Source organism: Dermacentor andersoni, unplaced genomic scaffold (assembly GCF_023375885.2).
Source record: "Dermacentor andersoni unplaced genomic scaffold, qqDerAnde1_hic_scaffold ctg00000044.1, whole genome shotgun sequence".
NCBI lineage: Eukaryota > Metazoa > Arthropoda > Arachnida > Ixodida > Ixodidae > Dermacentor > Dermacentor andersoni.
The window spans coordinates 135,236-155,915 of NW_027314758.1; the positions used below are offsets into that span (position 1 = coordinate 135,236).

The following is a 20,680-nucleotide window of genomic DNA, read 5'->3' on the forward strand; positions in this document are numbered from 1 at the left end:
CGACAACTGGCCCATTCTTTGACGTCTGCTCAACAGTGCCGCCAAAAAGAGCGCCATGACCTCAATCCTCCCCCTCACCCTTTCCCCGTCGACTCACTCGTGTGGCTTTGGGTCCCGCCTGTTGCTGCTCCTGGCCTTTCGTCCAAGCCCCTCCCGAAGTACCACGGGCCCTACCGCGTGGTTGCACAAACATCACCAGTGAACTACGTGGTCGAACCCGTATCGCCATCTCCCGATCTCCGTCGACGAGGGCGAGAGACTGTACACATTGACCGGCTGAAGCAGTACTACGATCCGCCCACCTCTTCCTAGGTCGCCAGGATGGCTACTCTTCAATTCCGGGGGTGATATTGACGAAGAAGATCGGCAGGCTGAAAAGCCCCATTGCCATCGCGTGGCTCGTACCCTGTTCATTCGCTGGCTGCGCCCTACCTGCTGTTGCCGCGTTGGTCGCTGCTTCTCTACGACCCGAATAAACCCCCTTTACAATATATACACATGTATGTATGTATGATGGTGTCCGTGTCCCACACTTGACAGGTTCTAGGCTACAACAAAGTAAACAATGTGAGAGAAAAACTGGACGTAAGGAGAAACTCATTTGTGGAGCACTGCAGCACCCCTTAAAAAAGGTGTGAATGTATATGATATTACAGGGCATGCCCACGAATATTTCCTGACAAGAATTTTTTTAATGTGACTTGTACGCACAGAGTTAGCAGTAATCAATTGTTATCCCTGCCATGCCTCTTTGGCTTTCCAAAATTTTTTGTTATTCCTACATTGTACTCAAAGCTGTGGCATTGTGCCCGTGATGTCTTCACTCTTCTGTTTTATCTTCGTGCTGAGCATTGGTAGTGGCATGGCCTTCGAGATCAATCCGTCACGCCGCCCGAACTTGGAGGCCACAGCATCGACAAAATGGTATTTCTCTCCGCTATGAGGAGGCACCACTGTTTTAACACTAAAGAGGCCTCTCAGTGACCAACAGCCATCGTGTGTGACACAATGAAAACAAAATAAACATAAAGTTGATTAGCGAGTGGCCTTTTGAAAAAGTTAGGCTCCCTGCTCTGTGTATACAGGTAGTAATGATGGTAAATGGCTCAGGTGTTCATGAGACCATAGTGACTAAGCAGTCAATCATTATCAGTTCGTTATAATGTTCATTACTAGTGTCATATCCTTAAATATTATCACGCATGTTTACACTTAGTTCTCATCCCAATGTCCCAATGAAATCGCTCTAAACAGAGAGATGAACTTCAAGTGACAAGCACACTTACTTGGCAAATTCGCGGTATGAGCCCTTCATTGTCCTGAAAAAGGAGAAGCCTCTGAGATGATAGCCAAGGCACCCAAAATTCAACTTAAGCAATAATATGGCATTTAATATCACAGCAACAATGCAGAATCTAGAAACAGTGCTCACAAGAAAGCCTTCTGTCAGTAGCACTCAGCATGAATATACAATTATTAAATTGTTGAATGGTTATAAGGTCCACAACTATAGAAACAAACATACACTTCTACATAAATTAAAAGCTTCTACGTCGTAGCCATTATGCAATATGCATTGAAATTGACCAGCTTCCCTTGAAGTCAAACATTACAGGTTTCCTCCCATGCAAAATACTTTCTTTTTTCTAGCCAGAAACGAAATTTAAATATCATAGCAGCTTATTACCACTGTCATCAGAAAGCAACTTTCTCAGAGTGAACATTATGCACCTAAATCTACATTTTTAGTAATTTCTTTTAACTGAGCATTTCCTTATACTTTTACTCGTAACAAGCCTATGTTAAATTAACATTGCATCCTAACTTTTTAACATAATTCATATTGGAACCAAAGATATCGCTACAGACATGTGCGAAGTCTTAAATTCATACCCTTGTACAATACAAACTCTTTAATTTTACACTGCCTCATAAATAACAACAAGTGCAGTAAAGAGCTTAACTAACTTTTCTATAATATTTTACAATGTAAATAAAGCTGTTGCAGTCCCCAAAATTCCACCTTTAAAAATTTTAAATGCCTCAATTTTTATTAGTTCCTACAGTAATTGCCTAATAAAGGCACTGTAATGTTTCCCACATGATGAAACATGCTAGATCAGAGATAAGCTTTCTTTTAAACACTACAAGCTTCACAGGGTATTTTCTTCATCCCTTCCTTATGAATAGATGGACATTTTGATAAACGTAAACCGTGTTTGTTTGGTTCAAGAACTATTCAATATAGCTACCCATAAGTGCCTTTCTATACCTTGTAAAGCACATAGCAACACCCAGAAGAATCGGCAAAGAAAAAAAATTTGAAGCAAGTTCTGGAATGCAAACTCACAGACGAGCCCATCATAGTGAAGGTCTTTCCTGACCCGGTTTGGCCGTAGGCAAATATGCAAGCATTGTAGCCTTCAAATGCATTGTCCACAACTTCCTGGCCAAGGTCATTAAAGACCTACCCCAAGACACCCCAAATATATTGTACATGTGAACAAAATATTCATAAAAGACAAGTATTAATGTGCTTTTGATTGATTGAGGCAAGGGTACCAAGTAAGAACAACTTGACACAACATGTATATAAACTCAATCTCCACAATGAATTGAAGTTTTTATGCATAGTGGAGGTGTTTTGAAGATGTACTTAGTCTCTAACAAACCTTCCCGTAATGACTTACTAATGTGCAGGAATTTAAGCACATATGTTCAAGCTTCTGTATAGGAGCAGCAGGCCTCTGTTTAATCCATCATGTAGTTTATGAAAAGTAGCATAGCAATGGTTTGCAAAGGTCTCTAAACAAAATAGAACAGAACATTGAATATGTGCTGTAAAAAAAAAAATTTAATTATGGGGTTTTACGTGCCAAAACCACTTTCTGATTATGAAGCACGCCGTAGTGGGGGACTCCGGAAATTTCGGCCACCTGGGGTTCTTTAACATGCACCTAAATCTAAGTGAACGGGTGTTTTCACATTTCGCCCCCATTATGTTCTGTCAATATATGCTGCTAAGGCAGTGTTGCTGTGGGCAATCATTAGCAGCCTTGACATACCTGTATAACAAGATTAAAGCTTTATTTGACAACAAGCTTCAACAAAAGTAGCTGCTTTTGTTTTTTTACAAGAGTAGCTACTCATTAAGCTTTAACACGAGTTTAGCAACTCTTTAACAAGAATACCTAAAGCTCATGTTATTCTGGCAGTCTATTAAAAAAAAATTGTTTTGTTAAAATTGCTAGCCATTTACAAAGATTACATGCAGTGACATTTATATTACATGTCCCCTCAAATCTATACTACCACTTGTACCAAGTGGTGTATTTTTCATTGCAAAACATAATTAATGACCTGATAACCTTGCGTTGTGAATCAAAAGAAGTCATATGGTGCTACAGATTATAAGTCCTACACCTAGATCTATACGAGAACTCGCACGTCTTCGCTAGCAAACTATAATAGAAGACACAATAACTCTGAGCTGTTAAGCAGGAAAGATGTTATGAAACTATAGATATTACCTGTTCTTGCGTTACAAAGTGTTGATCACTCGGGTGCACAGACCAGTAAGAATAGTCAAATGTAAATTCCTTAATTCGCTCTCGGCCTAACTCCTCACTTCCACCCTGTGGCGACACCTATGAGTAAAAAGCAGCGTTAATACCTGTGCAAGGTGCTGGCATAGGTGACACAATGCGCGGACACACTGGCAATGACAAACATATACACAGAGCACACTGCACCCATTTGCAAGAGCACGAAAACAAATTACATAGGTACAATCAAATATAATTATAATAGAAAGCTACACATGCGTGTATAAATGGGTGCACCACTGGAACCACTGGCATTTGCACAAGCATAGTGTGCAAGCTGAATCGCCAATGCAATGCACTGTGTTTGGATGTAAACCGAACAACAATAGTAATGGCACAGATAATTTCGTACTAGACAAACCACGAAAATAAAATTTCTGCTTCAGTTCTTAAGAATAGGCAGACTTGAATTCTTTTTTTTTATGCACCCATGATGTGGTTAAGAATAACTTTTTGTAGACAGTCAATGAAACAAGCTCAAAGTTAGATCCCACTGCTACATTTTTATTAGCATAGTGTTGTTTATCAGATTTAATTTCCTGTTTACTTTGACCTGAAGTCAAGAATGAATGAATGAATGAATGAATGAATGCATGAATGAAACTACAGCAGTTGAAATGGCTTCTTATTATCACAATGTAAAATTTGTGTCACAAAGCATGAGTAGTGCACCATAAAGATTATTAAATTTGCCCGGATAAGTTTTTTTACGTATGGAAAGCACGCAGCAATATAAAAATAAGTTTGGTCAAAATGTTTTGTTGACTACAATAATGGTTCAGTGACACAGAGCAAACAGGAGGGCAAGGAACTTTTTCAATGTATGGCATACAGCATTGATGTTTGTTTCTTTTTCTTTGTAATTTATTTTTAGATGTTGTCTCAGGGAATACTAAGGTTGGAAACACTGGAAGATAGAACATGGCAAATATCACCAGCTTGCAGACCTAACAATTTGACAAGAGAAAGCCAAGACACTTCATCGTGCATATAATCCACAGTGCATCAATGAGCCTCTGGTATTGCAGTATGAATGCAAGTGCAGAAAGCTGGAAAAGAGGCTGCAGGAAAGAACTGGTGCAACTAAAGGCAGCACAGCCTCATGACCTAGTGGTGTCCTGCTGTCCATAACAGAATGCAGCTGATAAAGTATCGCTGGGTCATGTGAATTGCCCTCGGCAGTCAGATGTGCGCTGTGGTGTGAAACTCGTATAAAAAAAGATTGAAATGACTATGCATTAAATAACTGTAAAGAAATTTTCATTCACGAGCTTGACATAATGCAAAATCAGCCATAACACGAGTATTGGAATGATATATAAAGTGCAACATTTTGCAAAATGCAAGGATTGGCTGTGACATGTGAAAATAGTATGAATCTTTTGTGGGACTAATTTTTTTATGAGCTGTGGGCCAGAAATTATGCAGGAACTATAAAAACTAGGTCTTTGTAAAGATTGGCTTGTTTTCACTATTACACACTACACAGTTAAAAAAAGCAGGATGGCAGCAATGGGGATAGACTTATTTTTGCCCATACAATTTTTCTTGCTACCATGAGATATGCTAAATCTTGTTATTCTTTGTAATAGATTCTGTATTTTGTTCTGTTAACATTCTTTTATTTTTGCTTGTGTATTACCGTATGGTGTGCTGCTGTTGCTTTGAGTTGTTAAGTTCATAATTTTTCTTGTAAAGGAGGTCCCGATACAGTCTTTGACTATGGCACCTCCTTTTGTATACTAAATACCTGTAATATGACCGAACTTTTAATAATAAATTCTGATTTGGGTATATCTGCTTTTTCAGGCAGTAGAAGATGGTGAATGTTAAGTTTATAAAAACACTGGTTGACTTAAACAACAATAATAAGAAGGGAATGATAAACTTATAATTGCTTAATAGAACATAAGCTGTTGAATTACACAAGCACACTGTACCCGAATTCTATGTGATACACCAATGATATCACACATTCAGCAAAGGCATTGCTTGACGATGTCAGCTGCTAATCAGTTACATTCGAGAGGCAGACTGCTGGTTAACCTTTTATGACAAGAGCGCAATACGACACCTCGACTACTGAAGACATGCCACTGTTGAAGACTTACCACTGCACACAAAAAAAAAGTCATCTATTTATCTGGATAACTAACCATTCGGTTACCTAGTAATGGTCTAGAAACTAGAAATTAAAAAGTAAATGGGAATAAGCAACACGAGAGAAAAATATCCTTTTGCTCTTAGAAAGCTGAACCAGACACCACAATGCCTGCAGTAAAGTTTTGGAGCAACACCGGGGCCACAATTTAGAAAAGGAACACAACACATGACCTATTTACAAAGACTGCGCTGTCACATGGTCATAAATTTTATAAACAGATGTCCCATCTACAGACTCTGGCACAGTGAATCAGAAGCTCCACGCTCACGCGGCTCCATTCACGTTTGTTCAGACAAGTTTCGCAACGTCGGCTCACTGAGCCATAAAGTTTTATGACCCACAGTGTGAACCCACATGTGGGTTAAAAAAAAAACTTTTGGCAAAGCCTAATGGCTCTGCATCATAGATATGCCGCTACAGAACTGAACAAAAGCCACCCCCATTATCACGATGGCCCCGCGGGTGTGGTGATAAATGATAAGGCAAAGCTACATGCCGACACAATGCTGGACTTGCGTGTTGTGCGATGTGGCTGTCACTGCAATTGGGGAAAATGCCCTCAAGTGAATGCGCTAGTGCAAGAATTTCATTGACCGACAACTGCTTCTGTGCAGCGGAGAATAGATCACGATGTAGTACAGGCACACCATTGCAGCAGGAAGGCCTGTGCATACACCAATTTGTCAGTGCTCTTTAGAGGCTGGTAAATAAAATTATGGGTCTGCCCATTCACTCTACTTTGATGAAATGGTTTACATCACAACAATGCACACCAATGATTATAATTAGATCGCCCTAACTAAGAAGCTGTTTCCAATAAGATGGAGGAATGACAATAAATGGTTTCTTGAATACTTGTTATGCTTTCCTGCCCTCAATTTTCAAACGATCTGCGATGTAAATTTATCTATTGCAATAATTACAAAGGAAAAATGCCTAGAACCCTCTGTACTTTCACGCTGAACTAAACTGTACATTTGATTTAAGAGCGTGTAAAGCTGACAATCTGAGATGTCACCAAGTGACAGAACAAGAACATCTTTTTAAATAACCTTTGTTAAAATTTTGTTGAAAAGATTGCTGTACCACTTGTCATATGAGCACTGTTGCCGATTATTTCTGCGTTTTTCTCACGTTTTGCCAAACATGTGCATGTTGTGTATTTTTTTGTTTTCTCATTGTATTGTAATCCCACTCTAGCTGCTTGGACCACATGGCCTGCAGTATTGTGAAAATAATATAAATAAATAAGTAAATAAATAAGAAACATGGTGTTTAAAGCTTGTTCACTTGACTGTGCAGGCAATACGACTATATTGCTACTCAATATCACTGCAGTGTATGTAGCTATAAAACAAAATGCAATTGAGAGACGGTTTAAAGCAATTTTTCCACCTCTCAGCTAGAATTCTGTGCCTGTGATAAATATTTACATTCTACTTAAAATTATTTACTGGTGTTCAGAAAAAAAAAAAAAAAAAAGTATTTATATCTGCAGCTCCGCTCGAAAGAATTTGGAAAGGGCATTGTATTCCACCTTCTGGGATCTTGTAAAGCAGTTCAAATTGCTGGACTGAACCTTAGAATTTGGATTGCTGAATCGATGCAGGTGTGTGGGCTTCACAGTAACTTGAGTCTCAATAGGTAACTAATGCATAAAAGTTTGTTTTACAAACAGCACACATGTATCACGCTAGTTTATTGTTTTACAATTAAGCATAATGCCAGAATGCAAGTCCCTTGCGCTCATAAGTCCCATCCTGATTCAAGAAGTCAGAATTGTATGCAGCGAAATATGACAATTGGCTGGGGCAGGTTAATTATATGCTACTGTGCAAAAAATTCATCATGCACATTGAATCCCCCACAAGACGTCCATGCAACACGGTGTGGACAGAAACCATGCAGCCTGGCACAAACTCCACGTAAACACAGGAAGCGATAACCAGATTGACAGGCTTGAAGCACTGTACTCACTATTATATTGGGGCAGGAGATTAGGCTCTGAAACTGTACGATGCAGAAAAATAAAGTAGTTGCGATGTATGAGAAATGAAAAGCCAACTACTGACTGTACACAAGAATCCAAGAAGTACTAAAATAAAGCAGCATTTGTGCACAGATGTGACAAATTGAAACTAGTATGATTATTCCTTATGTCAATTCGGTTTTAATAAAATATTTAACATTAACAGCATGTAAGGCAGATTACTGACTGTGCTAAGACATAAACAGAAATATTCTCTAGGAGCAACAGGCATAGGCCACAACAATTGATTCCAGCAATACACACATTCAATTTTGCAATTGCAAGCTGCTAGTGGATAAAATGTATGCAAGCATGCTTTGTACACTTGTTATAGAAGAACAAGAAATGTAGTACCAACTCAATTCTTGACAGTTATTGCAATCACTGGCATGAGGAAGGTTTGGAAGGCTGCCTGAAGTACCAATATGTGAGTGCATAATGTAACCGCACAAACAACAATGGACAAAGAAGGAAACGCACTGGACAAGCATGAAACTTGAGCAGTTGAAGTTCTGCGCTTGCCCAGTGTGTTTCCTTCTTTGTCCATTGTCGTTTGTGCGGTTACATTATGCATTCAAATATCGACCACCAACTAGCCAGCCTTTCTCAGTTATGTACCAATATGTGCCACTACATTTTTATATAAGTAGACATTAAAAAGCAATATAAGAGGGGCGGGCATACTTCCTCAGCACCCACCTTTAGTTTAGGAGTTTGAAACATGGGAAAAAGAAAGAAAAGGGGGTTCTTAAACCTAAACAAATCTGATGGGGAGCTGAAACAAAGAAAAAAAAAGCCAATCTTCCCAGATATCTAGAGCACCCTATGAATGTAAATGATTTTGTCCCACCATTTCGCAATTGTATTTGAGAGGTCATCTAGCCTGGCAATACACAATTATAGAAAATAGGGGTGCTTAAATTTTCCTTAACACGATAAACAGCTGAAAGCATTCATGTCAACACTTCCAAGAAACCAAAAACGTGAAACGAGGTGCTAGAAATTATTACGAACAATACTGGTCTGTTGAAAAAAAATTTCTAAAACAAACTCGTTCAGTCATGTCAGGACAAAACTGCCAGCACGCAAGAATATCAACTAAAGCTTACTACAGGTCAAAGCACATCTATATGCACATGCGAATGTTCAGAGTTATTGTACCACTAAACTGGCACACAATGTCATCAAGCACACCTGTTTCCCATGCACAGATGAGGTAAATGGCCAATGACTAACCTTCAGATTTTCAATGCATGTCTTGTTACCATCCATGCGAATAATCTCACTGCTTTTCAAGTCAATCTCCCTGCAGAAGAAAGAGGCAAGCATGTAATTTCGACACACCTTTCCATGCCAATGCCACCTTTAGTTTGGCTTCTTGCTATATATCGTTCAAACTCCACCCACCTGAGACCAGTTAGCTCTCGCATACCATCACATTCTGGTACAAGCATTAAAAATAATAATCAGTAAGCTATTTGTTTCCGCGTGTCAGTTAGGTCCCATACATGTAAAAGATGCAGACAAGTAAGACACATCACCTGTGCTGTCTTCTCACTTGCCCATATCATTGCCCCATTTTCAATATCGAAAGAAAAATGCAATTACGAGAGTCTAGTTGGCTGAAAGCCTTCCAGAAAAAGATAGCCAGATTATAGAGGCTGCAAGCCCCTATGTTGAGTGCAAACAAAACACCAGGAAGGAAACAATGAAGTGCACTTTTGTACCTTGCACCTATTTTTAGCACATAAACGAGGAGTGATTGTGGAAGAAATATGTGGCGAAGAACAGACCACATTGAGCGACAAAACAGCACTAAGATGATGAACAACAGAATGTTCCATTCTTATCTGTTTTCTTCTTGCTTCATCTGCCCTTGAAATGCTCTATTATTGATCAACTCCTTCGTTTTGTCTACACTCAATATGTTCTACTATAATGATTACTAACCAGACCAGCGCTATGGCATATAGGACCATTTCATGAGATCACACAAGAGGAAATGGTGCACGAAAAGATGGCATACAATTTTCTGATCCTTCTGATCCCCAACACCTTGTTTTTGTTATAGGATTTCGGTTTTAACTTTAATGAAACCACTACTGCATGGTCTGACACAACGGCTGTGCTAGTACTTCAATATGTGCTGACTTTCCCCAACGGAGCATGCAGTTGAAGTATGCAATATCTATGAGCGAACATCTGCTTATCTTAAGCAAATACATACTCGACCTAACTCTATCCAAACAAACGATAAATCAAGGGTGCAAGATATTAAGAGCAAGATGACAACACCTCAGAAAATGAAAATCCTATTTTATTCTCTGATTTGGTTTTGTTTGACAGTTGTTTATAAGGTTGGCTGGCACCCCTTTATCGCACCTTTCTTATCAGGAAACATTGTATTTGGCAAATTTCACTACACCACAAACTGTTCGTTTTCCAGACTTATACAGAGCGCTTCTTACATTACTGAGAAGCTTTTCAACACTTTTAGATCCATGACAACTCTTGCAGAGTAACGAATGTAAAAAAAAAAAAAAGACATCGAGAAACGAAGTTTCATTAGGAATATTTTTAGCGTGCGAATTCACATGTAGCACTGGCCCTTTCTTATGAGAAAAAAATGGTGCACTTCTAACATGGAACAAGTTAACAGTGTAAATCACAGCATACTCCAGCGCAGGCTGTGTAGTTGCCATGAACGAGTTCAACGATCGACTCCAGCCACTAAATAAAAAGCCAAACACTGTCGGCGAGATGTATGCATGGTTTAAGCGCTCCTGCTGCTTACGCACCATTAATAGTTCTGTATTGTTTGCGTGAGACTGTTCAAAGCCAATAAGAGTGAACTGATATAGTACCTAGGTGCTCTGGAAACCGATACATCTCTGCCAAAGCGTGTCCCGCCAAGTATTGTTGACAGCCTTGTTTCGGCTGGGAACATGACGGAGCTCGAACACCTTTGTGTAGGATTCACATAGACGGTCGAGAGAAGTCATGAATCGTTACATGAATAGTGGGAATTACTGGACTACGCCTCCGAAGAGACGTGAAGTACGACGGAGAGCAAGCGCTCCAAAACGCACTCGGCTGCAGCACTGACAGTTGCCAAACGTACAGACCGCGCACACCCAGTTCGTTGCCTTATTCGCAAGCGCCGAATATAGCCGGTTCATCACGCGCTGCACCCCAGAATCTGAAAGCGCGCCGCGCAATCCTTTCAGCCAATGTTGACACGCACGTACGCAGTCCACGGAGCTGGCGGTCTGCGCAACGAAAAATGCAAATAACAAGACGGCAGCCCGGAACGGCGCGGCGAACAGCTGAAATCGGGAGCGCAACAGCGGGGGGCGCAAAGCTCCGTTCCAAGGGAAAATGTGTTTGTTATGTCAGGAGCAGCACCTATTCAAGGGCCGTCAGAAGCGAAACTGCTACGACAGAAAAGCAAACCGTAGCAAACGCAAGGCAAGGAAAAGAGTGCGGTCCACGAAGCGAGGCTGGTTTTCTTAGAGCGACAGGCGCGTGAGTCACACACACGAGTCGGTTGCGACGCGAAACTGTCTCACCTTTGATTAAAGGGCCTGGCACGCACGGCGACCTTCACTGACGCCATGGTGCACTCCCGTGAAGTTAGCAGACACTACTGGTTGCAAGAAAACACTGCAAAACAGGTCAACACAGCATGGAGAACGGTGGCCGAAGGGTCGGCTCCTGCTGCTGTCTACATAACTGCTCCGGAGACGACGTTGCGAAGATCACAGCTGTCGCACATACGGGGGATCCTGAAACGCGCGCACACATTTGGCTCTCGCTTCTGTGTTGCAGCCGTTGCTGCACCATAGAATAAAGAACACTCGCTGCACTCCCACAGAACACCTATACAAATGGCACACCTCTCAGCTGCGCGTGCGTCTATTTGTCGTACAAAAATCCCTCACGTGACCTAATCCTAGGTGCCTAGGGACAGCATCGTTTAGGGATTTTTGAGAAGGCGTGATGCTGGCGCCGAGTGTTCGTCCTCGGCGTGATCGTTCTCTGGACCGCGCGTTCATGGCGCGTTGTTCAACATTGCTCATGTGATTGTGCGTGCGTTGCTTGTGTGTTGGTTGTAGGTTCTGTGTTACTTGGCGGAAAGCCGTGAGTAGCGGCGGTGCGGCACTGCGGATTTGGCCTCGGTGAGCTCTGACAGTACAGAATCTGCGTTGTGCGACCCGTGCTTTCTTGAGAACCCGGCGGTGGTGACGATTGAAATATCGAACTGTGGCCTAGCGCCTCGGCAGCGAAGTTCTGTGAACCGCGTTGTGGCGTCGCCGTCTCCGACTTTGCTTAACGGACATCGATGGATGTGCTGCTCGCTGCAAGTCATGTAAATGCAACTGCGTCGACCGCCCACTGTTCAGCGCTGAATGTGTGTTTGGTGCGCTGTGCTTGAAACGAGTGGTGCAGCTGGGGTGGCGGAGGAGCAGAGTGGTTATGGGCTCCGTTTACGCGTTCACAGACATGTGCTCTCGTCTTCGTCTCATTAGCGGCTGTCGCGGGATTGTGGTGTGCTAGCTCCTTGCCTAGTATGAAGTTTACGACGCTAGCACACAGCCTGTTCACGTTTTTATATGTCATTTGCATTACGGCCGAGTTGAAAACGAGACGTATGTCTGTGTTCTTTGTGTTTTAAATTGTTTTGTATTGTGGAAGTTCTCGGAGTGTTATTACGCAAGGAGTGCGAACGTAAACATAAACACATATGTGTGTCTGAAATTTTGAATTACCCATACCTTTTACGACTGATAAGTGGGCTACACAGCCTGTGTGAATCAGCTACCGTATGTTGCGACGCTCTTCCGTGTGGTAGACTGGTGCATGGTGCGCGCTTATTTCTGTACTGTTGTTAAAACCATTTGTTTATTCACTCAATACGAATGTACGGCTTCTTCGCCGCAGTACATTTTAGTTAGGCGGTGTAGCATACTAAAAGTGGGAGGGGGCCGCTATCAGCCAGCATAGTATGTCCACTTAGGCGACCTGGGAGGCGGCGGGTGTGCGAGCGTATAATTAAAGAACTCTTATTATGTCCAGTGACAGTGGCCCCTTTTCACTTTTAGTATGCTTCACCGTAGTACATTGCTTAGGCTTCACCGCGAAATATTAGTGTTTTGCGAGAAAGATAATCGTAAAAAGCGTGATTATGCAACGTCTCTTTTGTAGCTTGCTACACCGCAATACAGGGGTGTGAATAAGCATCGTGCAGTAAAGCATACTAAGAGTGGAAAGGGCATGTAGGTTTACACTGTGCTCATTATTTTCAATTGTGACATAATTTGCAAGTGCATCTGTGCTCGTGGTAAGCTTCATTGACAATTCTTTGTACATTACAAATTCATATTGCAGGGAAGCTTACTAAAGCTCATTCGCTATTATGGATTATGGTACATGTTATTCACCTTCAATGCAGGAGCACAATGCGGATTCTTGCCCCTGCTTTTGGCTGGACTGCACATGCTCTTTGAGAATTGATTCATTTCATTGATTAATTCTTTGATTAAGCGTGAGACCTAGCAATGGGTAGGCCAAATATAGATTTGAGAAAACCAAAACTAATTCAGCAGTAAGAAGCTAAAGGGTTGTTTTGGTGTAGACCAGTAGCCAAGTCCGGATATGAAAGAGGAGGAAGAAAAGCCGAGTCTTTCCACTTCAACACTGGGAGGCACAACTCCTACAAATAATTACGACTCCTACTTATTTGACTTTTTTAAGGAGATTACCGACTTGCATTGGCAAGTGTTTACTTCAACAAACACTGCATTAAGCAAGCTTCCCGCGCATATTTCACCAACTACTGCATCATTGTTTCACATTACGAGTGAAACTACAATTTTCCTTATGCCACAACTTGCCCAATATTGTGTTTTGCAGTAGGATGTTAGCAGTGCTATTAAGGCACTTAAATACTCATGAATAGTAGTAGAGAGAAAAGAAATGAAAGTAAGAAAGCAGTGGCTTTTTGTGTGTAGACTATGCATACACCTGGTGCTCTTATGGTTATTTTTGCCCTATCCGCTAAACCATTCTAAACAAGAAAAGTTTATACACAATTATTTTATACAGACCACAACTAAACCACAGGTATCGTTCGTAAGCAAAGTATATTTATTCGGTGACATTTTCTGCAGCCCTGCTATTGGGCTTTCCTTCCTTCCTTTTCAGCTGTGCAGGTTCATTAAGAAGTGATGAGACAGTTTGACAATTTTAATCGTTTAAAGACGTCACAAAACCTTTTTCGGGTTGTTTTTCCTTGTTTTCAGACTCTGCACATTGTATTTTAAGGAGTGTTTTCTGTGTTTGTTGCTTTTTCTTTATGGGTAGGGCATGTCAACATTTTTTACACCATGTCAAGTACGTAGTGCCATAGATTGTTCTTAGATGGAGTCTTGCCCTTTCATTCTGTACAATATGATGTCTGTTTTTTGTGTCCAAGGCCATTTTACACCGTGATTGTAGCATTTTGCCAAGTTTTGCCTCTGTCACCCAAGCTTGAAAGATTGCTACCCACTGGTGGTGGCATGACACGTCACGTTTATTTTTCAATAAAAGGGAGTCTGTCACTTATCCTGTGCACTGGTTGCCTTTTGTCTCTTTTAATTGCAATTTGTTGCCTATATTTACTCTTTTGTTGCATTTCAGATTAGGAATGGGTATCATAATTGACATTTAACCATATTGCACACAATGTGGATGATATGTAATTTCAATATATGGCCACCATAAATATAATAGAAGTTAATAATTCAAGAATAGTGCCTTTGCATGGTGGTGCAGCCATGAATTGTGGCTATAAGGTACCAGCGCTGCAGATAGCACAGCTTGTGCAGAATATAGTGCAGCTCTACTACTTTCAAACATCATTGTTTTTATCTGCATTTGTATAGCTCCAGTTTCTGTGAACACACATCTGGTGGAAGGGTGGCTTGCACCTGCAGTTGGGTCCAATGAATAGCCAAATTTCTCCCGTTTTCATGTTATTAGCATATTAGTAAAGGCAGTCATTTTTATAGTAGCCTGTTTGCCCAGTGTAGAAGCCGCTGCAGGGTGTCAGGATCTCGTACACATCTTCAGCTTTGCAGGGGGCACAGTATCTGGCACATAGTTTGTCACAGGCCATGTATTCGGGGCAAGTTGAGTTCACTCACTAGCAAAGAGAGAACCAAGCTTGTCGGATATGAAGTAAACCGCCTGTATACTCAGTGGCCTTCATTTCGTGTGACATGTGTGGTTATAGCGACCCTTGTTTTAAGCACTTCTTGTCCAGCAGCGGTCGTTTGCTTTTGAAACACTCAGGATAGCTTTGAGCAAGCTGGACAGGAATAACACTGAAAGACCAGCAGATGTTAATTGTCGCACTTATCAAGCGAAGCTTCGTACAGTATGATGAGGGCCTAAATAAATCAGGGTGTTCCTCAAGGCCTTGTAGCACATGTCACGAGTTTGGAGCAACATGATGTATTGCACTTTTTTGATCGCATGCTATAGGTTTAGCAGGTGTGGCCATGGTTGAAGTGCAGTGCAAGGTCAAGAAAACGTATCTATGAGCAGCACCCTGGTAAGGAGCCTCTGGGAAAACTAGTGGGAAGCCTGTTGAACATCTGGTTGACCCACTTGCTGGCTCCACCAGGCAAAGTATGATAAAGAGAAGGAAGTCATCAACACATCAGAAGGTTTTTACATATAAACACTGTGCTAAGGTCATAACATGCCAACAAGTCTTAGTGCGCAGGCTATGCACGAACAACTACATATGCCTTCGGTTCGGACATTGCTCATTGTAACTAACAAGGATGGAGTGGACAAAAAAAGAACAGCAGCTCCATTAATCTAGTTTCACTGGTATCGATAGCGTTTTCTAAGCGTACATTGCCATACTCCCCAATGCTTTCTTGGGTGACATCAGCAAGAACTAGCTTGAGGCAAGGGGTAATAGACGTCTTTACAATGCATGCATGCATGGAGAGCACAGTGTGTCCAAAAAGTAGGCACTTCACAGGGGCACTGGAGAAGGAACAGATTATTAACAGTGGGCAAAGACAAGCTACTAAACACCCAACACTGTTGCATGTAACGACCTCTGAAACAATCTCTCTTAAAGAGGAAATCATCTTTGTGTATCCATAAAGAGGGCAGATGGGCAAAGCCCCTTCAGTAATGCTGCCAGCTTCAAAAGCCTATTTTGCACATCCTGAATGCTTCCTTCTTAAGACTTTGCTGGGTGCAAGCATTCTACTGTCCAAAAGCTGTCATTGAGAGCACTGTTGGTTTGGTGGCAATAAATTTCAGAAGCAATTGCAACAAACCTCCCTTCCTAGTTGGCCTGGATGCTCACTGTGCTTATGAAGCAGCACCATGAGGCAAGCAAGGTGAATGGATGCCTCCAAGCCCTTGTTCGTTTATCACACTGTTCTGTTAGTAACAACCATGAGACTTGAAACCAACAAGCTCAAGCTCAGCACTCGCATGGTTACTGCGGAGGATCCATAAAAAGCACAAAAACAGAAAACTCAAGGGAAAGGATAAAGCACCATTTAACACTTAGTATTGCTACAGCCCACCCCCTTCTTTTATTTTGTCTGGTCGTGCTACATCTTTTTACTATATATAGGCATGAACTTAGGTGATGTTCCCAATCAGTGTCCAATATTTATATACACTATGTGCTGGTTCAAAGAGGTTCGAAACACTGCAATGGAAGCTTTAAATAGAAAAGGTGCCTGGAAGGAAAAAAAGGTTGTGCTGCAACCATCTCGGCAACATCCTCTCCCCTTAATAAAAATTGTGCTTTCATATCAACTTGAGCCCTCCAGTTTAGAGTAAAGTACTAGTGCACTTATGAACAATGAATCAATTCTCAAAGAGCATGTGCAGTCCAGCCAAAAGCAGGGGCAAGAACCCGCATTGTGCTCCTGCATTGAAGGTGAATAACACGTACCATAATGGCGAATGTGCTTTAGTTAAGCTTCATTGCAATATTAATTTGTAATGTACAAAGAATTGTCAATGAAGCTTACCACGAGCACAGATGCACTTGCAAATTATGTCACAATTGAAAGTAATGAGCACAGTGTAAACCTATGTGCAGTTTCCACTCTTAGTATGCTTTACTGCACGATGCTTATTTACACCCCTGTATTGCGGTGAAGCAAGCTACAAAAGAAACGTTGCATAATTAGGCTTTTTAAGATTATCTTTTTTGCAATACACTTTTATTTTGCGGTGAAGCCTAAGCAATGTACTGCGGTGAAGCATACTAAAAGTGAAAAGGGGCCACTGTCACTGGACATAATAAGAGTTCTGTAATTATACACTCGCGCACCCGCGGCCTCTCAGGTCGCCTAAGTGGACATACTATGCTGGCTGATAGCGGACCCCTCCCACTTTTAGTATGCTTCACCGCGTAACTAAAATGTACTGCGGCGAAGAAGCCGTACATCTTTATTGAGTGAATAAACAAGTGGTTTTTAGAACAGTACAGCAATAAAATCGCACCATGCATCAGTCTACCACACGGAAGAGCGTCGCAACATACGGTAGCTGATTCACACAGACATGTGTTTATGTTTACGTTCGCACTCCTTGCGTAATAAGACTCCCAGAACTTCCACAATAGAACGTAATTTACAACACAGAAACGCAAAGAACACAAACATACGTCTCGTTTTCAACTCGGCCGTCATGCAAATGACATATAGCGCGGAAAAACGTGAACATGCTGTGTGTGAGCGTCGTAAACTTCATACTAGGCAAGGAGCTAGCATACCACAATCCCGCGACTGCCGCTGAGACCAAGACGGGAGCACATGTCTGTGAACACGCAAACGGAGCCCCTAAGTCACTCTGCTCCTTCGCCACCCCCTCTGCACGGCTGCACCACTCGTTTCAAGCACAGCACACCAAACACGCACTCAGCGCTGAACAGTGAGCGGTCGACGCAGTTGCATTTACATGACTTGCAGCGAGCAGCACATCCCTCGATGTCCGTTAAGCAAAGTCGGACACGGCGACGCCACATCGCGGTTCGCAGAACTTCGCTGCCGAAGCGCTAGGCCACTTCGATATTTCAATTGTCACCACCGCCGGGTTCTCTAGAAAGCACGGGTCACACAACGCAGATTCTGTACTACCAGAGCTCACCGAGGCCAAAGCCGCACTGCCGCACCGCCACTACTCACGGCTTTCCGCCAAGTAACACAGAACCTACAACCAACACACAAGCAACGCACGTAAAATCACATGAGCAATGTTGAACAACGCGCGGTCCAGAGAACGAACACGCCACGGCGTCGCTCGGCGCCAGCATCGCGCCTTCTCAAAAATCCCTAAACGATGCTTTCCCTAGGCACCTAGGATCAGGTTGAGAGGGTGCAGCACCGTCGTCCTCGTTTTTCCGGTGCTGCGCGCGCCCTCTGCACTTTTTCCCTCGTTTTGTCAAGGTGCAGGCCTAGTTCTGCACAGGTTCTCGGCCGCCGTTCACCAGCTCGAGGAGAGGTGCCGAGAAAGTGCAGGCATGGCGCGCTACATCCCACCCAACCGTGAGCAGACGACGCTGAAGCTCGTTCTCCAGGGTGTCGAGAAGGAAGTTAAACTGCTTCTCAACACCAGAAAAACTGAAGTCATCTTTACCCGATTACGTTGTCGAATACCAAAATTAAACTTCTATCGTCACAGGGCTGGTCTGGTGCCCTCCCCTCTGTGCCCAGTCTGTGGAGAAGATGAAACAATAGATCATTTTTTCATATTCTGCCACCGTTTCACTTCTTTAAGAAAAAATCTAGAATCAAGATTTACACAGCTTGGTTTGAGCTTTTCTATTATAAATATCCTTTCTCTAGGAGCCTCCTCTCTTGGAAAGTGCCACAGGGATATTTGCTCAACCGTGGAGGATTTTATAAGTGCTACAAAGAGATTGTCTTGAATTCTTAAACATTTTATTTTTGTTCATTTTCTCCAGTTAGCCTTACCAATTTTAGTATTTTAATAAAGATAGCCTAATTTCACCCAAATCTTGGCCAATCCCCCACAGTGGGTGTGCGCCATCGCATAAGGCATACCATACCATACCATACCAGGATGGTTCGGCCATGGAGACCTCGGAGGGTTATGTATACCAGGCATCAGGTAAGTGAAGCTAGCTGCATGGTGGCGAGAAACACGGGGTTAGCTGTCAGATGGAGTCTTATTAGCGGTAGACTGCGATTGTCGCTTGTTTCAGGTACCACTTGTAATTCTGGGATGTCGTGATGTGCTGCTTAGACATTTCAAATGTTGGTCTTTGCAGACGGGCAGTGTGTCACTCTGCGGTTCGCGGCCAACGATGAGGACTTTCCCATTCCAGCGCAGCCTACGACGCCCGCTTCCGCCGCCGACAGTGACGATAGGCACCCGCTAGCCACTCCTGAAGCATCCGCTGAGGACGTAGAACTCTGGAGTAGTCGCAAAACAAAGTTCTTCATCTCCAAATACTCGGAGATGAAGGACTTAGTTGGAAGAAGTAGAGCCTTAAGGTACGATATCATTCATGTTCAAAATAACAGCTTGTGCAAGAGAGAAAAGTACTTATGTAGTGTACAGTGGCACTGGCCATAGTTTCTCGAATTTCTAGTGTCAATGTTGCTGCAGTGTTTTCCATTACCCCGCGGTATATGTTCCCTACAGCTTAGTATACTTTCATCCCACTCTGAGTGCTTGCAGTATGCGGCAGCTGAAATTCAAATATTCTGATAATAGAATACCTGGTAGCAGCAAACTTCACGTATAAAAATACTAAAATACTGTGCAGCCTTGCATGCAAGACATGGCCAGTGCCACTGCGAAAACGTTTAAGTATCTGTTTTGCTTTAAGCTATGCTTTCTTTTTGTTTAGAACGAGAAAGCTTTTGTGGCTAAAACTTGCAGAACTTTTGAACGAGGAGTTCAGCTGCAACGTCACTGCCACTCAAGTACAAAATAAATGGAAATCATTGGACCGTTCCTACAAAAAATAAAAAAAAGAGAACAGTTCGTCTGGGCACCACCGTGTGAGCTGTGAACACGAGCAGTAAGTTGCAATTGTTTCTTGGCCTGTTCAGTGTTTTAATAATTTGTGCATCACACAGAGAGCTGGCTGACATACTCGAAAAACAGCACAGTGTGAACCCCACATTGCTGTTGGAGCCCGGAGCAACAATCCTGTCAAGTGGAAACACAGGGTGAGAGATTTACATATAGTTAACGCAAAGCGGTGGAAGTGATGTGGCATCTATATGTGTACATTTTAAACAGGGGAAGCACGACAGGTGAACAGCCTGAGGACCTACCAGCACCAACAGAGGGCGACAGAGCCCCAAAGAGGAAGCGAAACAGCCGTTCTAAGCTTGCTCCCCTCTTAGAAGCTATAGAAAAAATTGGTGAGGCAAAAAAAAAGCAAGAGGAGGCGAGAGCAGAGCAATTTGAAGCTCGCAAGAAATGGGAAGAGGCCAAGGCCAAGCGGCATGAAGAACGCATGGCTCAGTTTGACCGTCTAGCAGATTTATTTGCTAAGCAGCAGAGTACATCTAGTGAACAATAAAGTTGTGTTACAACAGCACTACATGCTCCACTTTCATTGCTAAGACATTGCTCATATATGGGGCACTATATTAAGAAAAACACTACTATCACGATCCATCGCAGAGCTTGAGATATCAGGCTAGCACTGCTCTTTGGCAATAAACTCTCGGAGAGACCGGCTGTAGTCAGGCAGGCTGCAGTCGAAGTCCCCTTCAGAGTCGTCATTGCCCACATCTTCTTCCTGTGGCAATGATGTCATGATGTCCAGGAGGAAGTCTCTCTCATCATTGCACAGGTTATGTAAAACAC

The 20,680-nt window shown here is 42.5% G+C and overlaps 1 protein-coding gene and 1 long non-coding RNA gene across 3 annotated transcripts in view; one reads left to right on the forward strand and one right to left on the reverse strand.

The window, feature by feature from the left end:
• Positions 1–11,654, reverse strand: part of LOC140214450 (kinesin-like protein KIF16B) — a 79,497-nt gene extending 67,843 nt beyond the window's left edge. The window contains exons 1-6 of one of the 2 annotated variants that reach the window (XM_072285813.1): positions 11,368–11,654; positions 9,035–9,104; positions 7,747–7,779; positions 3,531–3,647; positions 2,351–2,467; positions 1,287–1,319 (exon numbers count right to left, since the gene is read on the reverse strand). In XM_072285813.1, the coding sequence (XP_072141914.1) occupies positions 1,287–1,319; positions 2,351–2,467; positions 3,531–3,647; positions 7,747–7,779; positions 9,035–9,104; positions 11,368–11,414 (417 nt within the window). In that variant the 5' untranslated portion in view covers positions 11,415–11,654. The remainder of the gene's footprint in view (positions 1–1,286; positions 1,320–2,350; positions 2,468–3,530; positions 3,648–7,746; positions 7,780–9,034; positions 9,105–11,367) is intronic. The other variant, XM_072285814.1, reaches the window with a different exon arrangement.
• Positions 11,655–18,966: 7,312 nt separating this feature from the next.
• Positions 18,967–20,408, forward strand: LOC140214430 (uncharacterized). The gene is made up of 4 exons (XR_011891364.1): positions 18,967–19,347; positions 19,707–19,880; positions 19,939–20,031; positions 20,105–20,408. It is a non-coding gene; the product is annotated as an uncharacterized lncRNA (long non-coding RNA).
• Positions 20,409–20,680: the final 272 nt, after the last annotated feature.